This window comes from Hibiscus syriacus, unplaced genomic scaffold, assembly GCF_006381635.1.
Source record: "Hibiscus syriacus cultivar Baekdansim isolate YM2019G1 unplaced genomic scaffold, ASM638163v2 tig00111543_pilon, whole genome shotgun sequence".
NCBI lineage: Eukaryota > Viridiplantae > Streptophyta > Magnoliopsida > Malvales > Malvaceae > Hibiscus > Hibiscus syriacus.
Window position 1 is genome coordinate 819,575 of NW_024063116.1, and position 18,830 is coordinate 838,404.

Consider the following 18,830-nt stretch of genomic DNA (forward strand, 5'->3'; position numbering starts at 1 on the left):
TTCGAGTTTCAAGTGGCTAAATGTTGAAATGGAGCAAAGGGATATAGGGTGGGAAGGGAGCTTCGTTACTTGGCGTTCACTTCACTGGAATTCTATTATATATTTGACACTGAAATCTGAAGAGTGAAGCTAGTGCCGCGTTGATGGGAATGAAAAGAGGCGCTTTTAAACATCAAAGGGCCCAGTATCTCGCACTTGGGAGTTTTTGGGTCCCTTCTCTCTCATCCTTTGATTTACTCAAATTTTCAAGAGTGGAAATTACTTTTTTAAAAAGTATAAGGTAATTATAATGTAGCATTTATTTAAAAGCTTTTTAATAATTTAATAATGAACAATCAAATATTTTATAGACGTCGTGCTTAAAACTAGGACCTTTATATATAATAATAATTCTTTTAATCACGAAAATCGTATGGTTCGTACAAAAATAGAAATGAGTGGTTTTATAATTTCGAGCATTAAATAATCCATGTGTTACGAGAATTTCATTTCATGTTTGGTCTAAAAGAGAGGTTGGGTGCATGGGGATGCACTTGGTCCTCTAGGGGATCAAGTGCATACCAATTATTTTAGATAAGTGATCAAATATAGTTCAATATATTGAGAGAAGAAAAAGAATTAAAAAATTTGCATACTCATCTTATTGGAAAAATTAGAATTAAAATTTTTGGACTTCATTTTCAAATTTCTAGATCCGCTTCTAGTTAGGTGTTGGACAATTATAATACAACTTACTTTTGCTTCAATAGGGACTCCAAATTCGCATACCCTTTCTCTTTCATTAAATGTACACCAAAAGTTTTTTTATTTTTTTGGTAAATATAAGAAGTGTGTGTGATTGAAGAAAAGGAAATTGATAAATAAAAGTTACAAAAAACGAGTCACGGTTAAAAGAGAAATTTGAGAATAAAACATTAAGTTGAATACATTCAAAGATAATTCTCTTAATTTATTAGAATAAATATTTTACAGTATGATAAAATCTAGTACGGATAAGATGGCCTTGAGTTAGTTAAGTAATCCATATAAACGGATAAGAAACTCCGAGGTATCATACGATTCTGTCCGTATGCGGTAGTAGACGGTACTAGTGTCAACTCGCCATCTTGTAAACTTTCCAAATCCGTCGTCTTTGACCATCTGCCAAGTGCCAAACAAACAATAAAAAACATTTTTGCCTATTAGCTCCAACAATGGTACAACCTTATTCTTTACTCTTCCTCTTTCTCGAAGATGGCATTTTTTTTATTGGGATAGAAAATCTGAAATCTTAGTTGATCTTTTTGTTGTGTTCTTGATCATGGCAGATCCAATTCGTTTTGTTGCAAAACAGGCAAGGCAAGACTCGTCCAGCCAAATACTATGCTCCTCTCGATGATTCAGAGAAGCACAAGGTCGAATATGAGGTATTACATTCTCCCTTTATATTGATTATTATTAAAAAATCTAGACCTTTTGTTTATAGTTTGAGTTTTGGACGATTTCTTAGTTTGGGTTCTTTCATATCTTGATTATACATTTACAGGTTCACCGATTGGTTGTTAACAGAGATCCAAAGTTTACCAATTTCGTTGGGGCACGTGACTTTCCTACTTCTCCTTTTCAATCCTTTTATAAAGTATGTTTTCCCTCCTATTTTCAATTTCCAGGTGTAAGGAAAGTTTTTGTTTAATTGAAGAAATATGATAGCAGGGGTAGAGATCTAGACTTTAAGCATTGATTGAATTGCTGAATTTTTATTGATTCTATGCATAATCTTCTGATGCAGTTTCGGTAATCTACAGGCCATATGCTGGATTGTTCTTCTCCTTGTGTGTTGACATAACGGATAATGAGTTGGCATACTCGGAAAGCATCCATTTATTTGTGGAGATATTGGATCGTTTCTTCAGTAATGTTTGCAAGCTCGACTTGGTTTTTAATTTTCACAATGCATGCAACTACTCTGATTGTTATTGTTAACTTTTGCATCAACATAACTTGCTGTATTGAAATTTACTTTGTGATTTTTATGAAGATGCCATTTTCAAAAGCTTTCCAGTTGTTGATGAAGGTTTGCGCTCTCAGGCCTTAACAAATGTTGAACCGCCTTTTCAAATTGCTTTTTTGCAGTCTTTATCTTGTGCTTGTGAAAGCTAGTTCTGCCTCCTTTCCTGCTTTGATACGCATCAGTGTCACCGTGTGCATTAATCTTGACTGTCATAATTCTGCAATATGATTTACCCTTTCCCTGGAAATTCTTAAAGGTCTATCTGATACTTGATGAATTCATTCTTACCGGAGAGCAAAAAGGTCTGCATTTTTCTCTGCACCTTTAAATTTTTAATTATTGTTCATGCAGATGGTTCTATGATTAACATTGATCATAACTGCAGCTCTGTCCTTCCCAAATCATTACCGTTGCTTCCTTTTTCTGGCCATACATTTCTTTTCCATGATTCCATCATTATCCTTCGAATTGTTTTTAATATTTTTGGTCTTGGAATTTTCATAGTTTTGCACAATTTACCGAAATGCTATGTCATGTACTCTTTGGATATGATAGCAGTAAGATATATCTTATTCAAAGTTCTTTTTCCTGTTGTAGAGGTGCAATGCTAATGTCTAATGGCTTAGAATCTATAGTACACGTAGTTAGTCATGTTGCATTTTGCAGGCAATCATTGAATACACTAAATTTCGTCCTTATGTTATATAATATATATTTATATTATAAATTATATTATATATTTATTTACATGTTTCTTTTCAGGGCCCAACAGTGGACTAAACCCAAGTCCCACGTGAAGAAACCCTATGGCAAATTAGGGTTTCAGCCGCCTCTCTCCACCAGCGCAGCAGTCCTTCTCTCGCACGCCTCCCTCACGTCCCCAACAGTCCGAGTCCTCCGGCGCAAGAATCACAACCATCATCAACAACCCACATTAGTATTTTACTCGAATTAGAACACTAAATAGGCTGATTTTTTCACTATAAATAGAGGTAACTAGAACACTCAGGAGGAGGTTTTTTTTTTTAACTAGACGAACATACGAGATCATCACAACAGCCCGCACATACAAACATTACGAGGGTTCATTAGTGAAATACAAGCAAAGTAACTTCAGAGATCGATATTTTGTAAACGTTTCGTATCAAAATAAAGGGTAAAAGTTTCGTACCTTTCTTGTTTACTTTGTATGTATGTATTTCCTTCACTCTGGTTTGATTCTAAACAACAAAAAACGTTTTGGCCGAGGACCAAAGGGGGTTGCTTTCGAAGCTATTTTGCTAGATCTACACGACCCCGAGGCCCGTTTAAAAAAACTAGTTGGATTTTTGTAACCTACGCAAGAAGACCTTTCAAAAAAACAAAAGCTTTTTCATTTTCGCCGCCGAGGACCGCGGCCAGCGCCGTTCGCGGTGGCCGACGAGGCGGCATACGGTGGCCGGAGTCTGGGAACTACGGCGGCGTTCATGTGTTCATCAAGAACACATGAACCAAGCAGAGAAAAAAGAGAAAGGGGGAAGGACTCGGTTTGGAGAAGAGAGAAATGTGTATTTTGCTAAAAAATTTTGATTTTTATGCTTAAACATCCGCGTGTTTCTGTCTAAATTAGGGTAAACTACTCTTTCGGTCCCTCCTTCCTTAAAGGCTCGTCATTTTGGTCCCAAATCCGATTTTAAATTCCGATTTACTTTCAAATTGGCCACTTGATTTGCTTTTCGTTTCATCTCAATCCTTATTATATATATATATACTAAAATATATTTATCTTTTTGGTGTTTTATTTATTTATGTTATATTATACCATTTTTCATTATTTCTTATATATACACGTAGATATATTATCGTTCGTACTTCTTTTCGTTTATTTTCATTTCATTTTGTATCTTTTTTTTTATACTAATATCTTGTTTAAACGTTATTATATATATATGTTTTGTATTCTATCTTATTATTTCCTTACTTTTGTATTACTGTAATTATTATCTAATTTTTCTATTATTATTATATATTTTTCCCTCTCTCTCATATTTAGCTATTATATATATATGGAATTAATATTATTATATGTTTTTTATTAATTTTACCTTATACGCTATTATTTACATTTTTTATATACATATGTACATTTTATTTAATTCTTATCACTTTACATTTGTATATTATTTTATTTCACCTTTATTATGTTTTATTTATTTATTTTTTTTTTTTCCGTTTTATTGGGTCTTATTTTCTTATTTCTTTATTCTTTCATTTTTTTATCTTATCACATGTTGTCATACTTGTCTTCATTTTTATTTCCTTCATGTTCTATATCTCCATGACGATTATGTTACTTTTGGTGTATCATCTATTGTTATTTTTGTTCTTTGTTTCGTTTTCTTTATCTTTCAATTTTAATTCATTTTCATCACCTTTTCTAATATACGTTTCGGCTCCTAAAAGGTTCACTTTCAAGTCAATCAATTGTAAGTAATCGGATCGATATTTTACCTTCCAATTTAAAATTACGATTTTCTTAATTAAAGACAACTGGAAATTACACAGTACCGAAAGGGCAGTTCAAGGGTGCTAACCCTTCCTTGACTGTAACCGACTCCCGAATCCGACACATCTTTGGTAAGACGCAGATCAGGTAAGAAATAAGGTACCCGGTCAACCCATTTATTTTTAAATGAATGATCGGTGGCGACTCCAATCCACTTTTTCCTAAGTCGAAGCCCAAGTTCGGGGACCAATCGAAGGACGGTTACGACAGCTTGGCGACTCCGCTGGGGACAGGTAAGTGAGTCAGGCTAAGGTAATTTCCAGTTGTCTTTCTAATGAAAAGGGTAAGTTTGAACGTTAAGGTAACATTTCGATCCTTATTACTTACTTTTGGTTATATTTTTTTTCGAGTAAATAGTTGGACTGACCGTTTTCTAATGATTTCAGTCTTCCAAACTTTTTCATCCAAAGGCTCTATACCCGAGCTCCGAACCCTTTAAGTGGGGTGAAAGCGACGCATTCGTGTGAATTTATTCACCGCATATGCCTAGCAAGTAGCCTTCGGGATTCATATACCTTATGTCTTCGTGTGAATTTATTCTCCGCATAGACATAAGGGAATGTGTCCCCTCGAGTTTAACTTAGTCCACACAAGCCTGTGATGGGTTTAGGACTAAGGGTCTGGTAAGCCCAAGGGGGCACCAGCAAGGAGAACTCGGGTACCGTTTTTAGAACCTAAACCAGGAGACTTCGAAGAAATAGAGCCTACCCCAAAACCACATTCCAAAACCTAGGACAATTTTTTCCTAACCATTTGTTTTTTCTTATGTTTTATTGCCATTTATTTCTTGTTATTTTTATTTATTTCCATTTATTTTTATTTTACTAACCATTTGCCTTTGTGTTTGTTTTTAGCATTTGCATCATAACAAGAGGCCATTGATCCCTAAAAAGACGTTCATTACGCACAAAATAATCTGAATTAATGGATAAAGGTGTTGTAATACAAGAGATTAAAAACCCTGAGGTACGACTATGGTCCGAGAAGACTCAGAAGGAAAAGGGAGACAGTCTTCAAGACAGCTATGTGTCAGAGCTGGTTAGCTACGCCTCGATCAGCCTAAAGCATAATGACATACAAGAGCTCCGGGACATCTGGGACAGTTGGAAGAATGAGGTGAAACAGAAGTTCAGCCAACGATACGGTGATGTTGCACTTCTGCTTCATGTTAAGATTGATGAGCCCTTAATTAGAGCCTTGGTTCAATTCTGGAACCCGGGATACAGTTGCTTCACCTTTAACCGGAAGACATGGTGCCTACCATAGAAGAATACACTACACTGCTGCATTGTGAAAACATCAAACTCGAGCGTGCCTACCTTAAGCACATTAAAAGTCAACCTTTCAAAAATGCACTAGCTAAGGTTGCCGGAGTTGATGAAAAATGGGTAACTGACCGAGCTCGATGTAAGGGTAGTGGAGAAGGAATCGCTTGGCTTCATATCAAACAACTAATGAAGCACCACCCTGACGAGTGGAAGACAATAGACCTGTTTGCATTAGGTCTGTATGGTCTAATTTTATTCCCAAAGACCTTGGGATACATCGATGCCACCGTAGTGGAGCTATTCGAACAACTCTCGAGAAGAGTCAATCCAGCACCAGCCATCTTGGCTGAGACCTTTCGATCTCTCAATCATTGCCGAAGAACTGGCGGAGGAAGATTCACCGGGTGCATTCAGCTCCTTCAAGTCTGGATTCACAGCCACTTCTGGAAGACTGACGGGGTTGCCTACCGCCGTTTCAGCACCACCTATTCACCTCTAGGTGAATTTATTACCTTAAAATGGCATGAAGGCGCCTCGAAAGAAAAATGGATGAAGTCTTTACGCATCTTCAAGACCGAGATATTGTTTGAGAGCCCCTTGGTTATTCCTCAGTGATGTTCTTTTTCGATGTGGTGACTCCGACACTGTGACCTTACTTGGACTTTGGGGAGCAGTCGGGTATGCTCCGCTATTAGCACTTAGACAATATGGAGCACGTCAGTTTGTCCCAGCAACATGCGGGTTAGCTAGGTCAGAGTTTGAGTATCACGGCGACAGCTATAAGAAGATGATCAAAGAAGTAGCCGATTCGTGGAGGAAAGTATTCCGGATGGATGTTGTAGCTGCCAGAAGTATGCTCACTCCGGATTATGTGGAGTGGCGAAGATTGAGAAAGAATGACAATATCCCTGTGCCAGACTGTGATGACACCCGGACCATGGAGGAACATCTCAGGCACGTCCCTTCTGAACTCGAGATAGCCAAGACCGAGTTTGAAGCCGTGAATAATGAGCTGAAGCAAAGGATAAAGGAACTTGAAGCTGAACGTTATCAGTGGAAGCTTGATGCTGACTCTCAGAAAGATCGGGCAGAAAAACTGGAAAAAGAACAAAAAAGAGTCCGTTTTGAGCTCGAAGACTTGAGAAAGGGGTATCAAGATAAGGTCAAGGATAACTCCAAGTTGAAGGTAACCTCTGAATACTGGAAAGACGAAGCTCATAGCCTGAAAAGGAAGTTCGAGGGGCCTGATGAGAGCTTGGAAAGAACAAACAAAGACTGCCCAAAGACGCTTGGCAGATAGTCAATATCAGAACCAACGCTTGAGAATTCGGGTAGCTGACTTAGAGAAACAGCATGAGAAAGATGGCAAGACGATAGCTGAGTTAGAAGCTATTATAGATGGGTTCAACAGGCAAGCAAACGAGCTTCAGATGGTGCCCTTCGACGAAGGACTACAATGGCGTTTCCGTTGGGAACAAGCACAACGAAGGGTGAGGGCCCGAGACGCAACCATCCGAGATTTCCTGGATCAAGTGCAAAAAACAGCCCGTCATCTTCACGGCCTAGCAAGGGAAGCTGGTGTGGTTCGACAAGGCATTCAACCAGTGACAGATGAAGGCAGAAGACTTGTCAACCTACTGGAAGCTGTTCGGGGTCTAGAGGATTTAGTCCGAATGTACCTTTAATCTGTCTTTATGTCTCTAAAAAGATAAAACATTCTTGTCTGAATAAGGATTATTTATAATAATGAACACTTTTCTGGATCAATGCCTCCAATTTCATACATCATACATTGCATTTCTTGCATTTTATATCTCATGTTTATTTATTTTATATTTTCCATGTTTTTACATTCGTATTAACTAACAGAACATGTCTCAGACACCGAGCTTACCACCGCAAGCATCAGATACACATCACCCGCACAATACTCGAGCAAAAAAGAGACAAATGGAAGCCAGAATAGAGAAGATCGAAGAACACATGGCAAGACTTCAAAAGGAGCTAGAAGATAAGATGGCTCAGAACAGTGAAAGTACTCTTGAGTCCATCAAGAAAAATCAGGAGTCCTTGGTCGACCAAATCGTAGCCAAGTTGTCGGGTCTACAGCAAGCTAGTGCATCAGGGGGCAATTCTTCCGAGGGGGTGGCCATACCACCAACCCCGCAAGTGGTTCTCTCACCCGGAATATTACCCGGGGACGCATCTGCTACTAAAGGGAAAGCAGCACTACCCGGGGACTCATTCGTTACCAAAGCGAAAGTTGCACCTGCTGTGAAGATACAAACTTCTACAATCATCCCTGATGATCATCCGGATGATTATCACGTCCCAGACTTTGACGAGGAAGATAAAGCTAAAAAGATGGAAGAGAAGATAAAAATATTAGAAGATCAAATAAAGATGGTCCAGAGAGACCATGATTATTATGGAGTGGACGCAATGGAGCTGAGCCTAGTTCCAGACTTGGTGCTTCCACCAAAGTTTAAAGTTCCTGAGTTTGAGAAGTTCGACGGGAACAGTTGCCCTTCAGCCCATATTACTATGTTCTGTCGAAAGATGACAGGATATGGCGGGAATGACCAACTCCTGATCCATTGTTTTCAAGAGAGCCTGTCCGGTTCAGCTATTCGGTGGTACAACCAGCTTAGCCGAACTCATATCAAGACGTGGAAAGACTTAGCCAAGTCTTTCTTGGAGCAGTATAAGCATATCAACGATATGAGACCAGACCGGGTCATGCTACAAAGCCTAGAGAAGAAACATAATGAGAGTTTCCGACAGTACGCACAGAGATGGAGGGATTTATCTGTGCAAGTTCATCCACCCTTGGATGAAAAGGAAACAAGAAAGCTATTTGTACAGACCTTGAAGGCACCTTACTTCGGGCATTTGGTAGCAATCACGTCAGGGAGTTTTTCAGATTTAGTCATGGCCGTGAAATGATCGAGTTGGCCATTAAACAAGGGAAGATTGAGGGAGGACTCCAGTAAAAAGCCTCCCATGAAAAACAAGGAGCGAGAGATCAACAATGTGAACACCTACAATGTCAGCAAGGGGTTACGATCTCAAGCTCAAATTCCACAGCAGCTGTACCATCCGGTACTTCTAGACAGAACCAGAGAGAACCAAGAAGAGAAAGGGAAAGGGAACAGTTTGACCCCATTCCCATGACGTATAAAGAATTATACCAACAACTCTTCGACACTCATGCAATGTCGCCTTATCCTATGAATCCAATAAATCCCCCTTACCCGAAATGGTATGACGAGAGCGCCCACTGCGAATACCATGGCGGTGTGCAGGGGCATTCGATTGAAAGTTGTCTCGCATTCAAGAGACTTGTGGAACGAATGCGTAACAAGAATTGGATCACTTTCAACTCCGGAGCACCAAACGTCGCCCAGAATCCCTTGCCCAATCATCAGGAGACAGGAATCAATGCCGTTACCACCGAGGGGGGCAAGAAGGTTAAATCGAGTGTTTCGGAAATCAAATCTCCTTTGGCTTGGGTATGGAGCCAAATGGTAAAGGCAGGGCTTCTTGCACCATATCCAGATACGACAGAAAATGAAGATGGTAACCATTGTTGTTACCACAACAAAGAAGGGCATAAAGTGCAAGATTGCCCAGAGTTCAAATTGTTAGTCCAGCTCATGATGGATCGAAAGGAGTTGGAATTTTACGAAGAAATTCAAGATTCTTGGGAAGCAGATGTTTGTGCCACCGGAGAATCATCAGATAGAAAATTTGGTAGGGGTAATCCTTTGATAATTACCCCTAAGGCAAGCATGACAGTGAGAACACCAGCCAAGGTGGTAATCTCCGCACCGCGGCCTTTTCAATATAAGGACAATCGGCAAGTGCCATGGAAGTACGAGTGTCAGGTGAGCACTTCCGGAGGAGGTAATAGTAAAGTGGGGCAAAGACCACTGGAGCCGTTCAAAGAAGATGTGCTAGTCGTCAATGAACCTATAAAGGAGGAAGAAGCTAAAGAGTTCCTCAAGATCTTGAAGCACAGTGAGTACAACATTGTAGAACAGCTCCACAACTTACCTACACGTACTTCAATGCTAGCACTATTTTTAAGCTCGGAAGCACACCGAGAAGCGTTGTTGAATGTCCTTAATCAAACGTTCGTGCCACAAGACATACCAGTCAGCAAGATGGATCGACTGGTGAACAATATTCAAGCTGATAATCTCATCTCGTTTTCAGATGATGAGATTCCATCAGGAGGAAGAGGCCGAACGAAGGCGTTACACATTACTACCTACTGTAAGGGCACGCTTTACCAAGTGTCTTAATTGATAACGGTTCAGCCCTGAACGTGATGCCTTCGATTACATTGAAGAGGCTACCAATAGATACCTCTCATATGAGAGCTTGTCAGAATGTGGTCCGAGCATTTGATGGGACCAAAAGAGAGGTAATCGGAAAGATTGAGGTACCATTGACCATCGGACCAGCCACCTATGATGTTGAGTTCCTTGTGATGGATATCATGCCGTCCTATAGTTGTCTTTTGGGAAGGCCGTGGATTCATCAAGCAGGTGCAGTACCCTCCACGTTGCACCAGAAAGTTAAATTTGTCATTGACGGGGCCTTAGTAATCATCAACGCTGAGGAAGATATCGTGGCAAGCGTGACCACGGAGGCTCCATACATCGAAGTAGACGAGGAAGCGGTAGAATGTTCGTTCCGCTCTTTGGAGTTTGTGAATGCCACATTTGTGGCAGAAGGAAAGAGAATCCCAAGACCTCGACTCTCCAAATGCACAAGGATGGAGATAAAGCAAACCCTAGGCCGAGGTGCCAGAACCGGGAGAGGTTTTGGGAAATATTTGCAAGGGATGATCAATCCTGTTATTCCTATCTCAAAATTAGACCAATTTGGGCTCGGTTTTCAGCCCAGTTATCATGAAAAGAGAAAGGAGATCCAGAAGAACCGGAGAGAAGATTGGCCAGATTGACTGGGAACGAATTTCAAAGGAAGCCCATGACATTCCCGCCGCTTTTCAGAACATTCAAGTCAGGTGGTTATGTGTTTGAGACCACCACATCCGAGTTAGAAACGGCTCTGGAAGATCTGAACGTTAATGCCGTGACCACAGAAGATGTTGACAACGGAGATAGATCCGGGATATGCCTTCTGCCACATGGGTTCGTGCCTAGCAGTTGGTCGGTGGAAGAACTACCTGTGGTTTACAAGAATCTTTCAGAGTAATATTCGAACTATCCCTATTTGCCTATACCCGGGGCAATAGGTGATCTTTTGTAAGGGTGAATAAATATTTTGTTTAAGTTTAATAAAAGATGCATTTTTCTTTTCCATGGCAAACAAACTTTTCTTTTATTTTTGAATTCATTCTCTATCTCCTTCATTCCAGTACTTCATTTCCAGTTACTCTCAAAGTTAGTTTTTGACCATTCCGTGTGGGATATTATCCTCTCACACATACACATCTTCCTCCTTTCAGGTTCCCAGATAATGATAATGTGGGCACTAATGACCCTGATCCGGAGGTGGATTTTGAATCAACCATTTGTCTTGGGGAATTTGAAGAATGCGATAATGAAGAAGGGTACAACTTGCCTACCGAATTGTTGAGAATGATAGAAAAAGAAGAAAAGCAAATACTGCCACATGAGGAGGCGATCGAAATCTTAAATTTGGGTACTGAGGAAGATCGAAAGGAGGTTAAAATCGGCACAACTCTTTCGACTGAAGCAAGAAAAAACCTGATAGCCTTACTTCAGGAGTACGAAGATGTGTTTGCTTGGTCGTATCAAGACATGCCGGGACTAGACACAGATATGGTAGTTCACAAACTACCAATCAAACCAGAATTCAAACCAGTGCAGCAAAAATTGAGAAGAATGCGACCAGAAATGCTTCTTAAGATCAAGGAAGAAGTCAAGAAGCAATTTGATGCTGGTTTTCTCCAAGTGGCCAAATACCCTGAGTGGGTGGCCAACATAGTGCCTGTACCGAAAAAGGACGGGAAAGTACGCATGTGTGTCGATTACCGGGACCTTAATAAGGCCAGTCCCAAGGACAACTTTCCTCTGCCACACATAGACACTCTGGTGGACAATACGGCCGGGAACGCCTACTTTTCATTCATGGATGGATTTTCGGGGTACAATCAGATCAAGATGCATCCCGAAGACATGGAGAAGACCACTTTCGTCACAATGTGGGGAACTTTCTGTTACAAAGTGATGCCTTTCGGATTAAAGAATGCTGGGGCAACATATCAGAGAGCTATGGTGACCCTGTTCCATGACATGATGCACAAAGAAATCGAGGTTTATGTCGACGACATGATTGTCAAGGCAGAGACCGAGAGTGAACATGTCAAGAATCTGAGGAAGCTCTTCCAGAGATTGAGAAAGTTCCAGCTGAGACTAAACCCTAGCAAGTGTACCTTCGGGGTAACATCTGGAAAACTATTAGGTTTTATAGTCAGCAGGAGAGGCATACAGATCGATCCTGATAAGGTTAAGGCCATCCAAAATCTACCTCCACCACGAACCCAAAAAGAAGTTCGAGGTTTTCTGGGCAGACTAAACTACATAGCTCGGTTCATATCTCAATTAACCGACAAATGTGACCCCATCTTTCGCCTCCTCCGAAAGAATAGCCCTGGAGCATGGGATAAAAACTGTCAGATTGCATTTGAGAAGGTAAAAGAGTATTTGTCTCACACTCCTGTCCTGATGTCCCCTATCCCAGGAAAACCTCTGTTTTTGTATCTCTCCATATTCGAGAACTCCATGGGGTGTGTTCTGGGTCAACACGACGAATCTGGGAAAAAGGAAAGAGCCATCTACTACTTAAGCAAGAAGTTCACCGATTGCGAGGTCCGATATCCTCCTATTGAGAAGGTTTGTTGTGCCCTGGTATGGGCTACAAAAAGACTTTGACAATACATGTTGTATCACACCACTTGGCTGATTTCCAAGTTAGACCCACTAAAATACATGATGGGTGTACCTGCTCTATCCGGAAGGCTAGCCCGATGGCAGATGCTTTTGTCTGAATTTGACATCGAATACGTGAGCCAAAAAGCGGTAAAAGGCAGCGCCATATCCGATTTTTTGGCGAGCAGAACTGATGAGAGCTATGAGCCACTGGACTTTGATTTCCTAGACGAGGACTTAATGGCCATATCTTTAGAGGAAGCAAGCATTTCAACAGACGGTTCCTGGAGAATGCACTTCGATGGGGCATCAAATGCACTAGGACATGGCATCGGGGCAATTCTAGTCTCCCCAGAAGGGAGTCACTACCCATTTACCAGCAGACTGAACTTTGATTGTACCAATAACATGGCAGAATATGAAGCCTGTGTCTTGGGAATTCGGGTTGCACTGGGGCAAAATATAAAGACTTTGCGGGTGTATGGAGACTCGGCCTTAGTAATCTATCAACTCCGAGGAGAGTGGGAAACCAAGGATATAAAGCTGTTAGAGTACAGAAAACTAGTGTTGGATCTGCTCGAAGAGTTCGACGAAGTCACCTTCCACTACGTGCCTAGAGAAGAAAATCAAATGGCTGACACTTTAGCTACCTTGGCAGCCACATTCAAGGCTGGAGGGGAGTCTGAAATGATGCCAATTAACATGCATTCGTATGAGTATCCAGCTCATTGTTACCAAATCGAAGAAGTGAAAGATACTAAGCCTTGGTACTACGACATTCTACAGTATATCAAGCATCGGAGTTATCCAGAAAAAGCCACTGAAATCGAGAAGAGAACCCTTAGAAGGTTGGCAGCTGGATATGTCCTTGACAGAGAGGTTTTATACAAGAAAAGCCATAACCAAGTTCTGTTAAGGTGCGTCGATGCTGAAGAGGCAAAAATGATAGTGGAAGAAGTACATGATGGGGTTTGTGGAGCACATGCAAATGGGCATATGATGTCAAGACAAATAATGAGATGCGGATATTTTTGGTCCACACTGGAAAGTGATTGCATCAACTATGCTAGGAGATGTCATAAATGTCAGATTTATGGAGACAAGATAAATGTTCCACCCCATCCACTTCATGTAATGACGTCACCATGGCCTTTTTCTGTGTGGGGCATGGACGTTATCGGGCAAATCCATCCGAAGGCTTCGAATGGTCACCGTTTCATTCTCGTAGCAATTGATTATTTCACGAAATGGGTAGAGGCTGCGTCATACGCCAGTGTCACTCAATCCACTATTTGCAAGTTTCTGAAGAAAGAAATTATATGTCGGTATGGTCTACCTGAAAGGATTATCACCGATAACGCAACAAACTTGAACAACAAGATGATGAGTGCTGCTTGCGAACAGTTCAACATAAAACATCACAATTCCACTGCTTACAGACCAAAGATGAACGGAGCAGTAGAAGCAGCAAACAAAAAATATTAAGAAGATAGTGGAAAAAACAACAGAAACTTACAAAGACTGGCATGAGAAGTTGCCTTTTGCTTTGTTCGCTTATCGAACCTCGGTACGAACTTCAACTGGGGCAACTCCATTTTCACTAGCCTATGGAATGGAAGCAGTGCTACCCATTGAAGTCGAGATTCCGTCTCTCAGGGTCTTGTCAGAAGTCAAACTGGATGATGCAGAGTGGGCACAATCCAGATATGATCAGCTTAATCTGATAGATGAAAAAAGACTGAAAGCCATTCATCATGGTCAAATCTATCAGAAACGAATGATCCGAGCACACGACAAAAAAGTGCGCCCGAGAATATTCCGTGAAGGGGATCTAGTGCTAAAAAGAATTTGGTCAGTCCAGAAAGATTTCCGAGGAAAATGGACGCCAAATTGGGAAGGACCTTATGTCGTGAAGAAGGCTTTCTTCGGAGGAGCCCTTATTCTGGCTGAAATGGACGGACCTGAGCTGCCACATCCCATTAACTCGGACACAGTCAAGAAATACTTCGCTTAGGATGAAAACCCGAGAGGGCGTCCTAAGTTAAAAAAAAAAAAAAAAAGAACGTTTAGGGTGAAAACCCGAAAGGGCACCCTAAATTGAAAAAAGAAAAAAAGAGGAAAAAAAGAAGAGGAAATAAGGTGGGTTCAAGATGAAAACCCGCAAAAGGGCGTCTTGCAACTAAGGATGGGTCCAAGTTGAAAACCCGGAAAGGGCGATTTGGATATCAACGGTGGAAACATCCCGACACATGAATCTTCTACGAACTCAACAAATCGGAGAAATGTTGCACCCTCCCAAACGTTGTCGCATTTTCAAAGATCCTTTGGCAAAGGTTGCATTCAAAGTCACCAAACGGCTTTTCAACTCAGAAGTGCCCACGTTATCGAGATCTAAGACATTCATTTACACATCATTGTGTATTCATTTTCTAGAATGTTTGCCATGTATTATTTGTTCTTCTCCTCCCTTATAAATAAAGACCATCTTTCCTCCAATTCCTTTTGAGCATCTTGAATTAGATTTAAACCTAATGGTTTATTTATTTTTATGAAAGATAATCGCATATTACTGTACAAAGATTCATTGAAAAGTACAGGTATCCAGAAGCCGATCAAGGCTCATGCACATGCTTGAGATGGTTGAGGAGCATCTTCAAAAAAAAAACAAAAAAAAAAAAAATCATCAAACATTTGAAGAATTCAAGATCAGAGATCGGAACTTCAAGCTCAAGAGTCAACAACGACAGGCCACCGGAGATCGAGATTACTCTCCAGAGCCCAGAATAACATATGTTGCATATGCATTTTAGGCATACCTAAGAGCATGACATCCATAACATCACATATATGCATATCTTTGCAGGTTTTACTCAGAGCCAATTTCAACTTCACAACGAAGGATATTGGACTCCAGACAACGCAAGTTCAACTTCACGACGAAGGGACCGCTGGTTGTCAACAAACATTTCTCAATTTCAGAGCCAATTTCAACTTCACAACGAAGGATATTGGACTCCAGACAACGTAAGTTCAACTTCACGACGAAGGGACCGCTGGTTGTCGACGAACATTTCTCAATTTCAGAGCCAATTTCAACTTCACAACGAAGGATATTGGACTCCAGACAACGTAAGTTCAACTTCACGACGAAGGGACCGCTGGTTGTCAACGAACATTTCTCAATTTCAGAGCCAATTTCAACTTCACAACGAAGGATATTGGACTCCAGACAACGCAAGTTCAACTTCACGACAAAGGGACCGCTGGTTGTCAACGAACATTTCTCAATTTCAGAGCCAATTTCTGCTTCACAACGAAGGATATTGGACTCCAGACAACGCAAGTTCAACTTCACGACGAAGGGACCGCTGGTTGTCAACAAACATTTCTCAATTTCAGAGCCAATTTCAACTTCACAACGAAGGATATTGGACTCGAAACAACACAATTTGCTCGAGAGTAGATTTCAACTCCACGACGGAGGATATCTAACTCGAAGCCAAACTTCACAATGAATGACTCATACTCAGAATCTTCCAGTTTTGACTCAACCTCACGACAAGGGAATCATTTCGTGATTTAAAAACCAGTTTCAACATCGAATTTTAACTCTACGACAGAGGATATTCGATATGGACGAAATTTATGTCTTTTAATCTTTACTCTCTTTTCGTTACACGACAATGAGCAAAGAGGGGCAGCTGAATACACTAAATTTCGTCCTTATGTTATATAATATATATTTATATTATAAATTATATTATATATTTATTTACATGTTTCTTTTCAGGGCCCAACAGTGGACTAAACCCAAGTCCCACGTGAAGAAACCCTATGGCAAATTAGGGTTTCAGCCGCCTCTCTCCACCAGCGCAGCAGTCCTTCTCTCGCACGCCTCCCTCACGTCCCCAACAGTCCGAGTCCTCCGGCGCAAGAATCACAACCATCATCAACAACCCACATTAGTATTTTACTCGAATTAGAACACTAAATAGGCTGATTTTTTCACTATAAATAGAGGTAACTAGAACACTCAGGAGGAGGTTTTTTTTTTTAACTAGACGAACATACGAGATCATCACAACAGCCCGCACATACAAACATTACGAGGGTTCATTAGTGAAATACAAGCAAGTAACTTCAGAGATCGATATTTTGTAAACGTTTCGTATCAAAATAAAGGGTAAAAGTTTCGTACCTTTCTTGTTTACTTTGTATGTATGTATTTCCTTCACTCTGGTTTGATTCTAAACAACAAAAAACGTTTTGGCCGAGGACCAAAGGGGGTTGCTTTCGAAGCTATTTTGCTAGATCTACACGACCCCGAGGCCCGTTTAAAAAAACTAGTTGGATTTTTGTAACCTACGCAAGAAGACCTTTCAAAAAAACAAAAGCTTTTTCATTTTCGCCGCCGAGGACCGCGGCCAGCGCCGTTCGCGGTGGCCGACGAGGCGGCATACGGTGGCCGGAGTCTGGGAACTACGGCGGCGTTCATGTGTTCATCAAGAACACATGAACCAAGCAGAGAAAAAGAGAAAGGGGGAAGGACTCGGTTTGGAGAAGAGAGAAATGTGTATTTTGCTAAAAAATTTTGATTTTTATGCTTAAACATCCGCGTGTTTCTGTCTAAATTAGGGTAAACTACTCTTTCGGTCCCTTCTTCCTTAAAGGCTCATCATTTTGGTCCCAAATCCGATTTTAAATTCCGATTTACTTTCAAATTGGCCACTTGATTTGCTTTTCGTTTCATCTCAATCCTTATTATATATATATATACTAAAATATATTTATCTTTTTGGTGTTTTATTTATTTATGTTATATTATACCATTTTTCATTATTTCTTATATATACACGTAGATATATTATCGTTCGTACTTCTTTTCGTTTATTTTCATTTCATTTTGTATCTTTTTTTTTATACTAATATCTTGTTTAAACGTTATTATATATATATGTTTTGTATTCTATCTTATTATTTCCTTACTTTTGTATTACTGTAATTATTATCTAATTTTTCTATTATTATTATATATTTTTCCCTCTCTCTCATATTTAGCTATTATATATATATGGAATTAATATTATTATATGTTTTTTATTAATTTTACCTTATACGCTATTATTTTACATTTTTTATATACATATGTACATTTTATTTAATTCTTATCACTTTACATTTGTATATTATTTTATTTCACCTTTATTATGTTTTATTTATTTATTTTTTTTTTTCCGTTTTATTGGGTCTTATTTTCTTATTTCTTTATTCTTTCATTTTTTTTATCTTATCACATGTTGTCATACTTGTCTTCATTTTTATTTCCTTCATGTTCTATATCTCCATGACGATTATGTTACTTTTGGTGTATCATCTATTGTTATTTTTGTTCTTTGTTTCGTTTTCTTTATCTTTCAATTTTAATTCATTTTCATCACCTTTTCTAATATACGTTTCGGCTCCTAAAAGGTTCACTTTCAAGTCAATCAATTGTAAGTAATCGGATCGATATTTTACCTTCCAATTTAAAATTACGATTTTCTTAATTAAAGACAACTGGAAATTACACAGTACCGAAAGGGCAGTTCAAGGGTGCTAACCCTTCCTTGACTGTAACCGACTCCCGAATCCGACACATCTTTGGTAAGACGCAGATCAGGTAAGAAATAAGGTACCCGGTCAACCCATTTATTTTTAAATGAATGATCGGTGGCGACTCCAATCCACTTTTTCCTAAGTCGAAGCCCAAGTTCGGGGACCAATCGAAGGACGGTTACGACAATCATAAAGAGAATGGGGGAGCTGGAGAAGCTAGAGTAAAGATGAATCATTTATGCATGAAAGAAAGATGGTGCAATTTGTGTTGAATTTTCTCGATTGTTGCCTCTATTTTTTTGCAGTCTTTATCTTGTGCATGTGAAGGCTAACTTGTTTGATCGTGTTACCATGCACATCATAAGCTTACTTGGTCCCAACAGCATCTAGTGTTTTTTTATTATTATTAATCTAGGGTGATTAAAAGGTAGTATCTCTTTGAAAGACTCAATCATTTGACAATGAATGCTCAAGCATCTTATAGACGTTGAGTTCGAACCTGAGAC

General features: G+C 39.8%; 1 protein-coding gene across 1 annotated transcript; it reads left to right on the forward strand.

The window, feature by feature from the left end:
- The first annotated feature begins 143 nt into the window (after positions 1 to 143).
- LOC120164847 (AP-2 complex subunit sigma-like) lies at positions 144 to 18,549 on the forward strand. Its single transcript, XM_039174489.1, has 6 exons — positions 144 to 209; positions 1,308 to 1,406; positions 1,526 to 1,580; positions 1,769 to 1,932; positions 2,247 to 2,296; positions 18,498 to 18,549. Exons 1-6 carry the CDS (start codon positions 144 to 146, stop codon positions 18,547 to 18,549), a joined length of 486 nt encoding a protein of 161 aa, XP_039030420.1.
- The last annotated feature ends 281 nt before the right edge of the window (positions 18,550 to 18,830 follow it).

Excerpts from the sequence above, each read along its gene's own strand:
- LOC120164847 (XM_039174489.1), top strand. The coding sequence starts at position 144 with ATGGGAATGAAAAGAGGCGCTTTTAAACATCAAAGGGCCCAGTATCTC. Across the intron at positions 1,407-1,525 it reads AGCACAAGGTCGAATATGAG|GTTCACCGATTGGTTGTTAA; the intron begins GTATTACATTCT and ends ATACATTTACAG. Across the intron at positions 1,933-2,246 it reads TGGTTTTTAATTTTCACAAT|GTCTATCTGATACTTGATGA; the intron begins GCATGCAACTAC and ends AAATTCTTAAAG.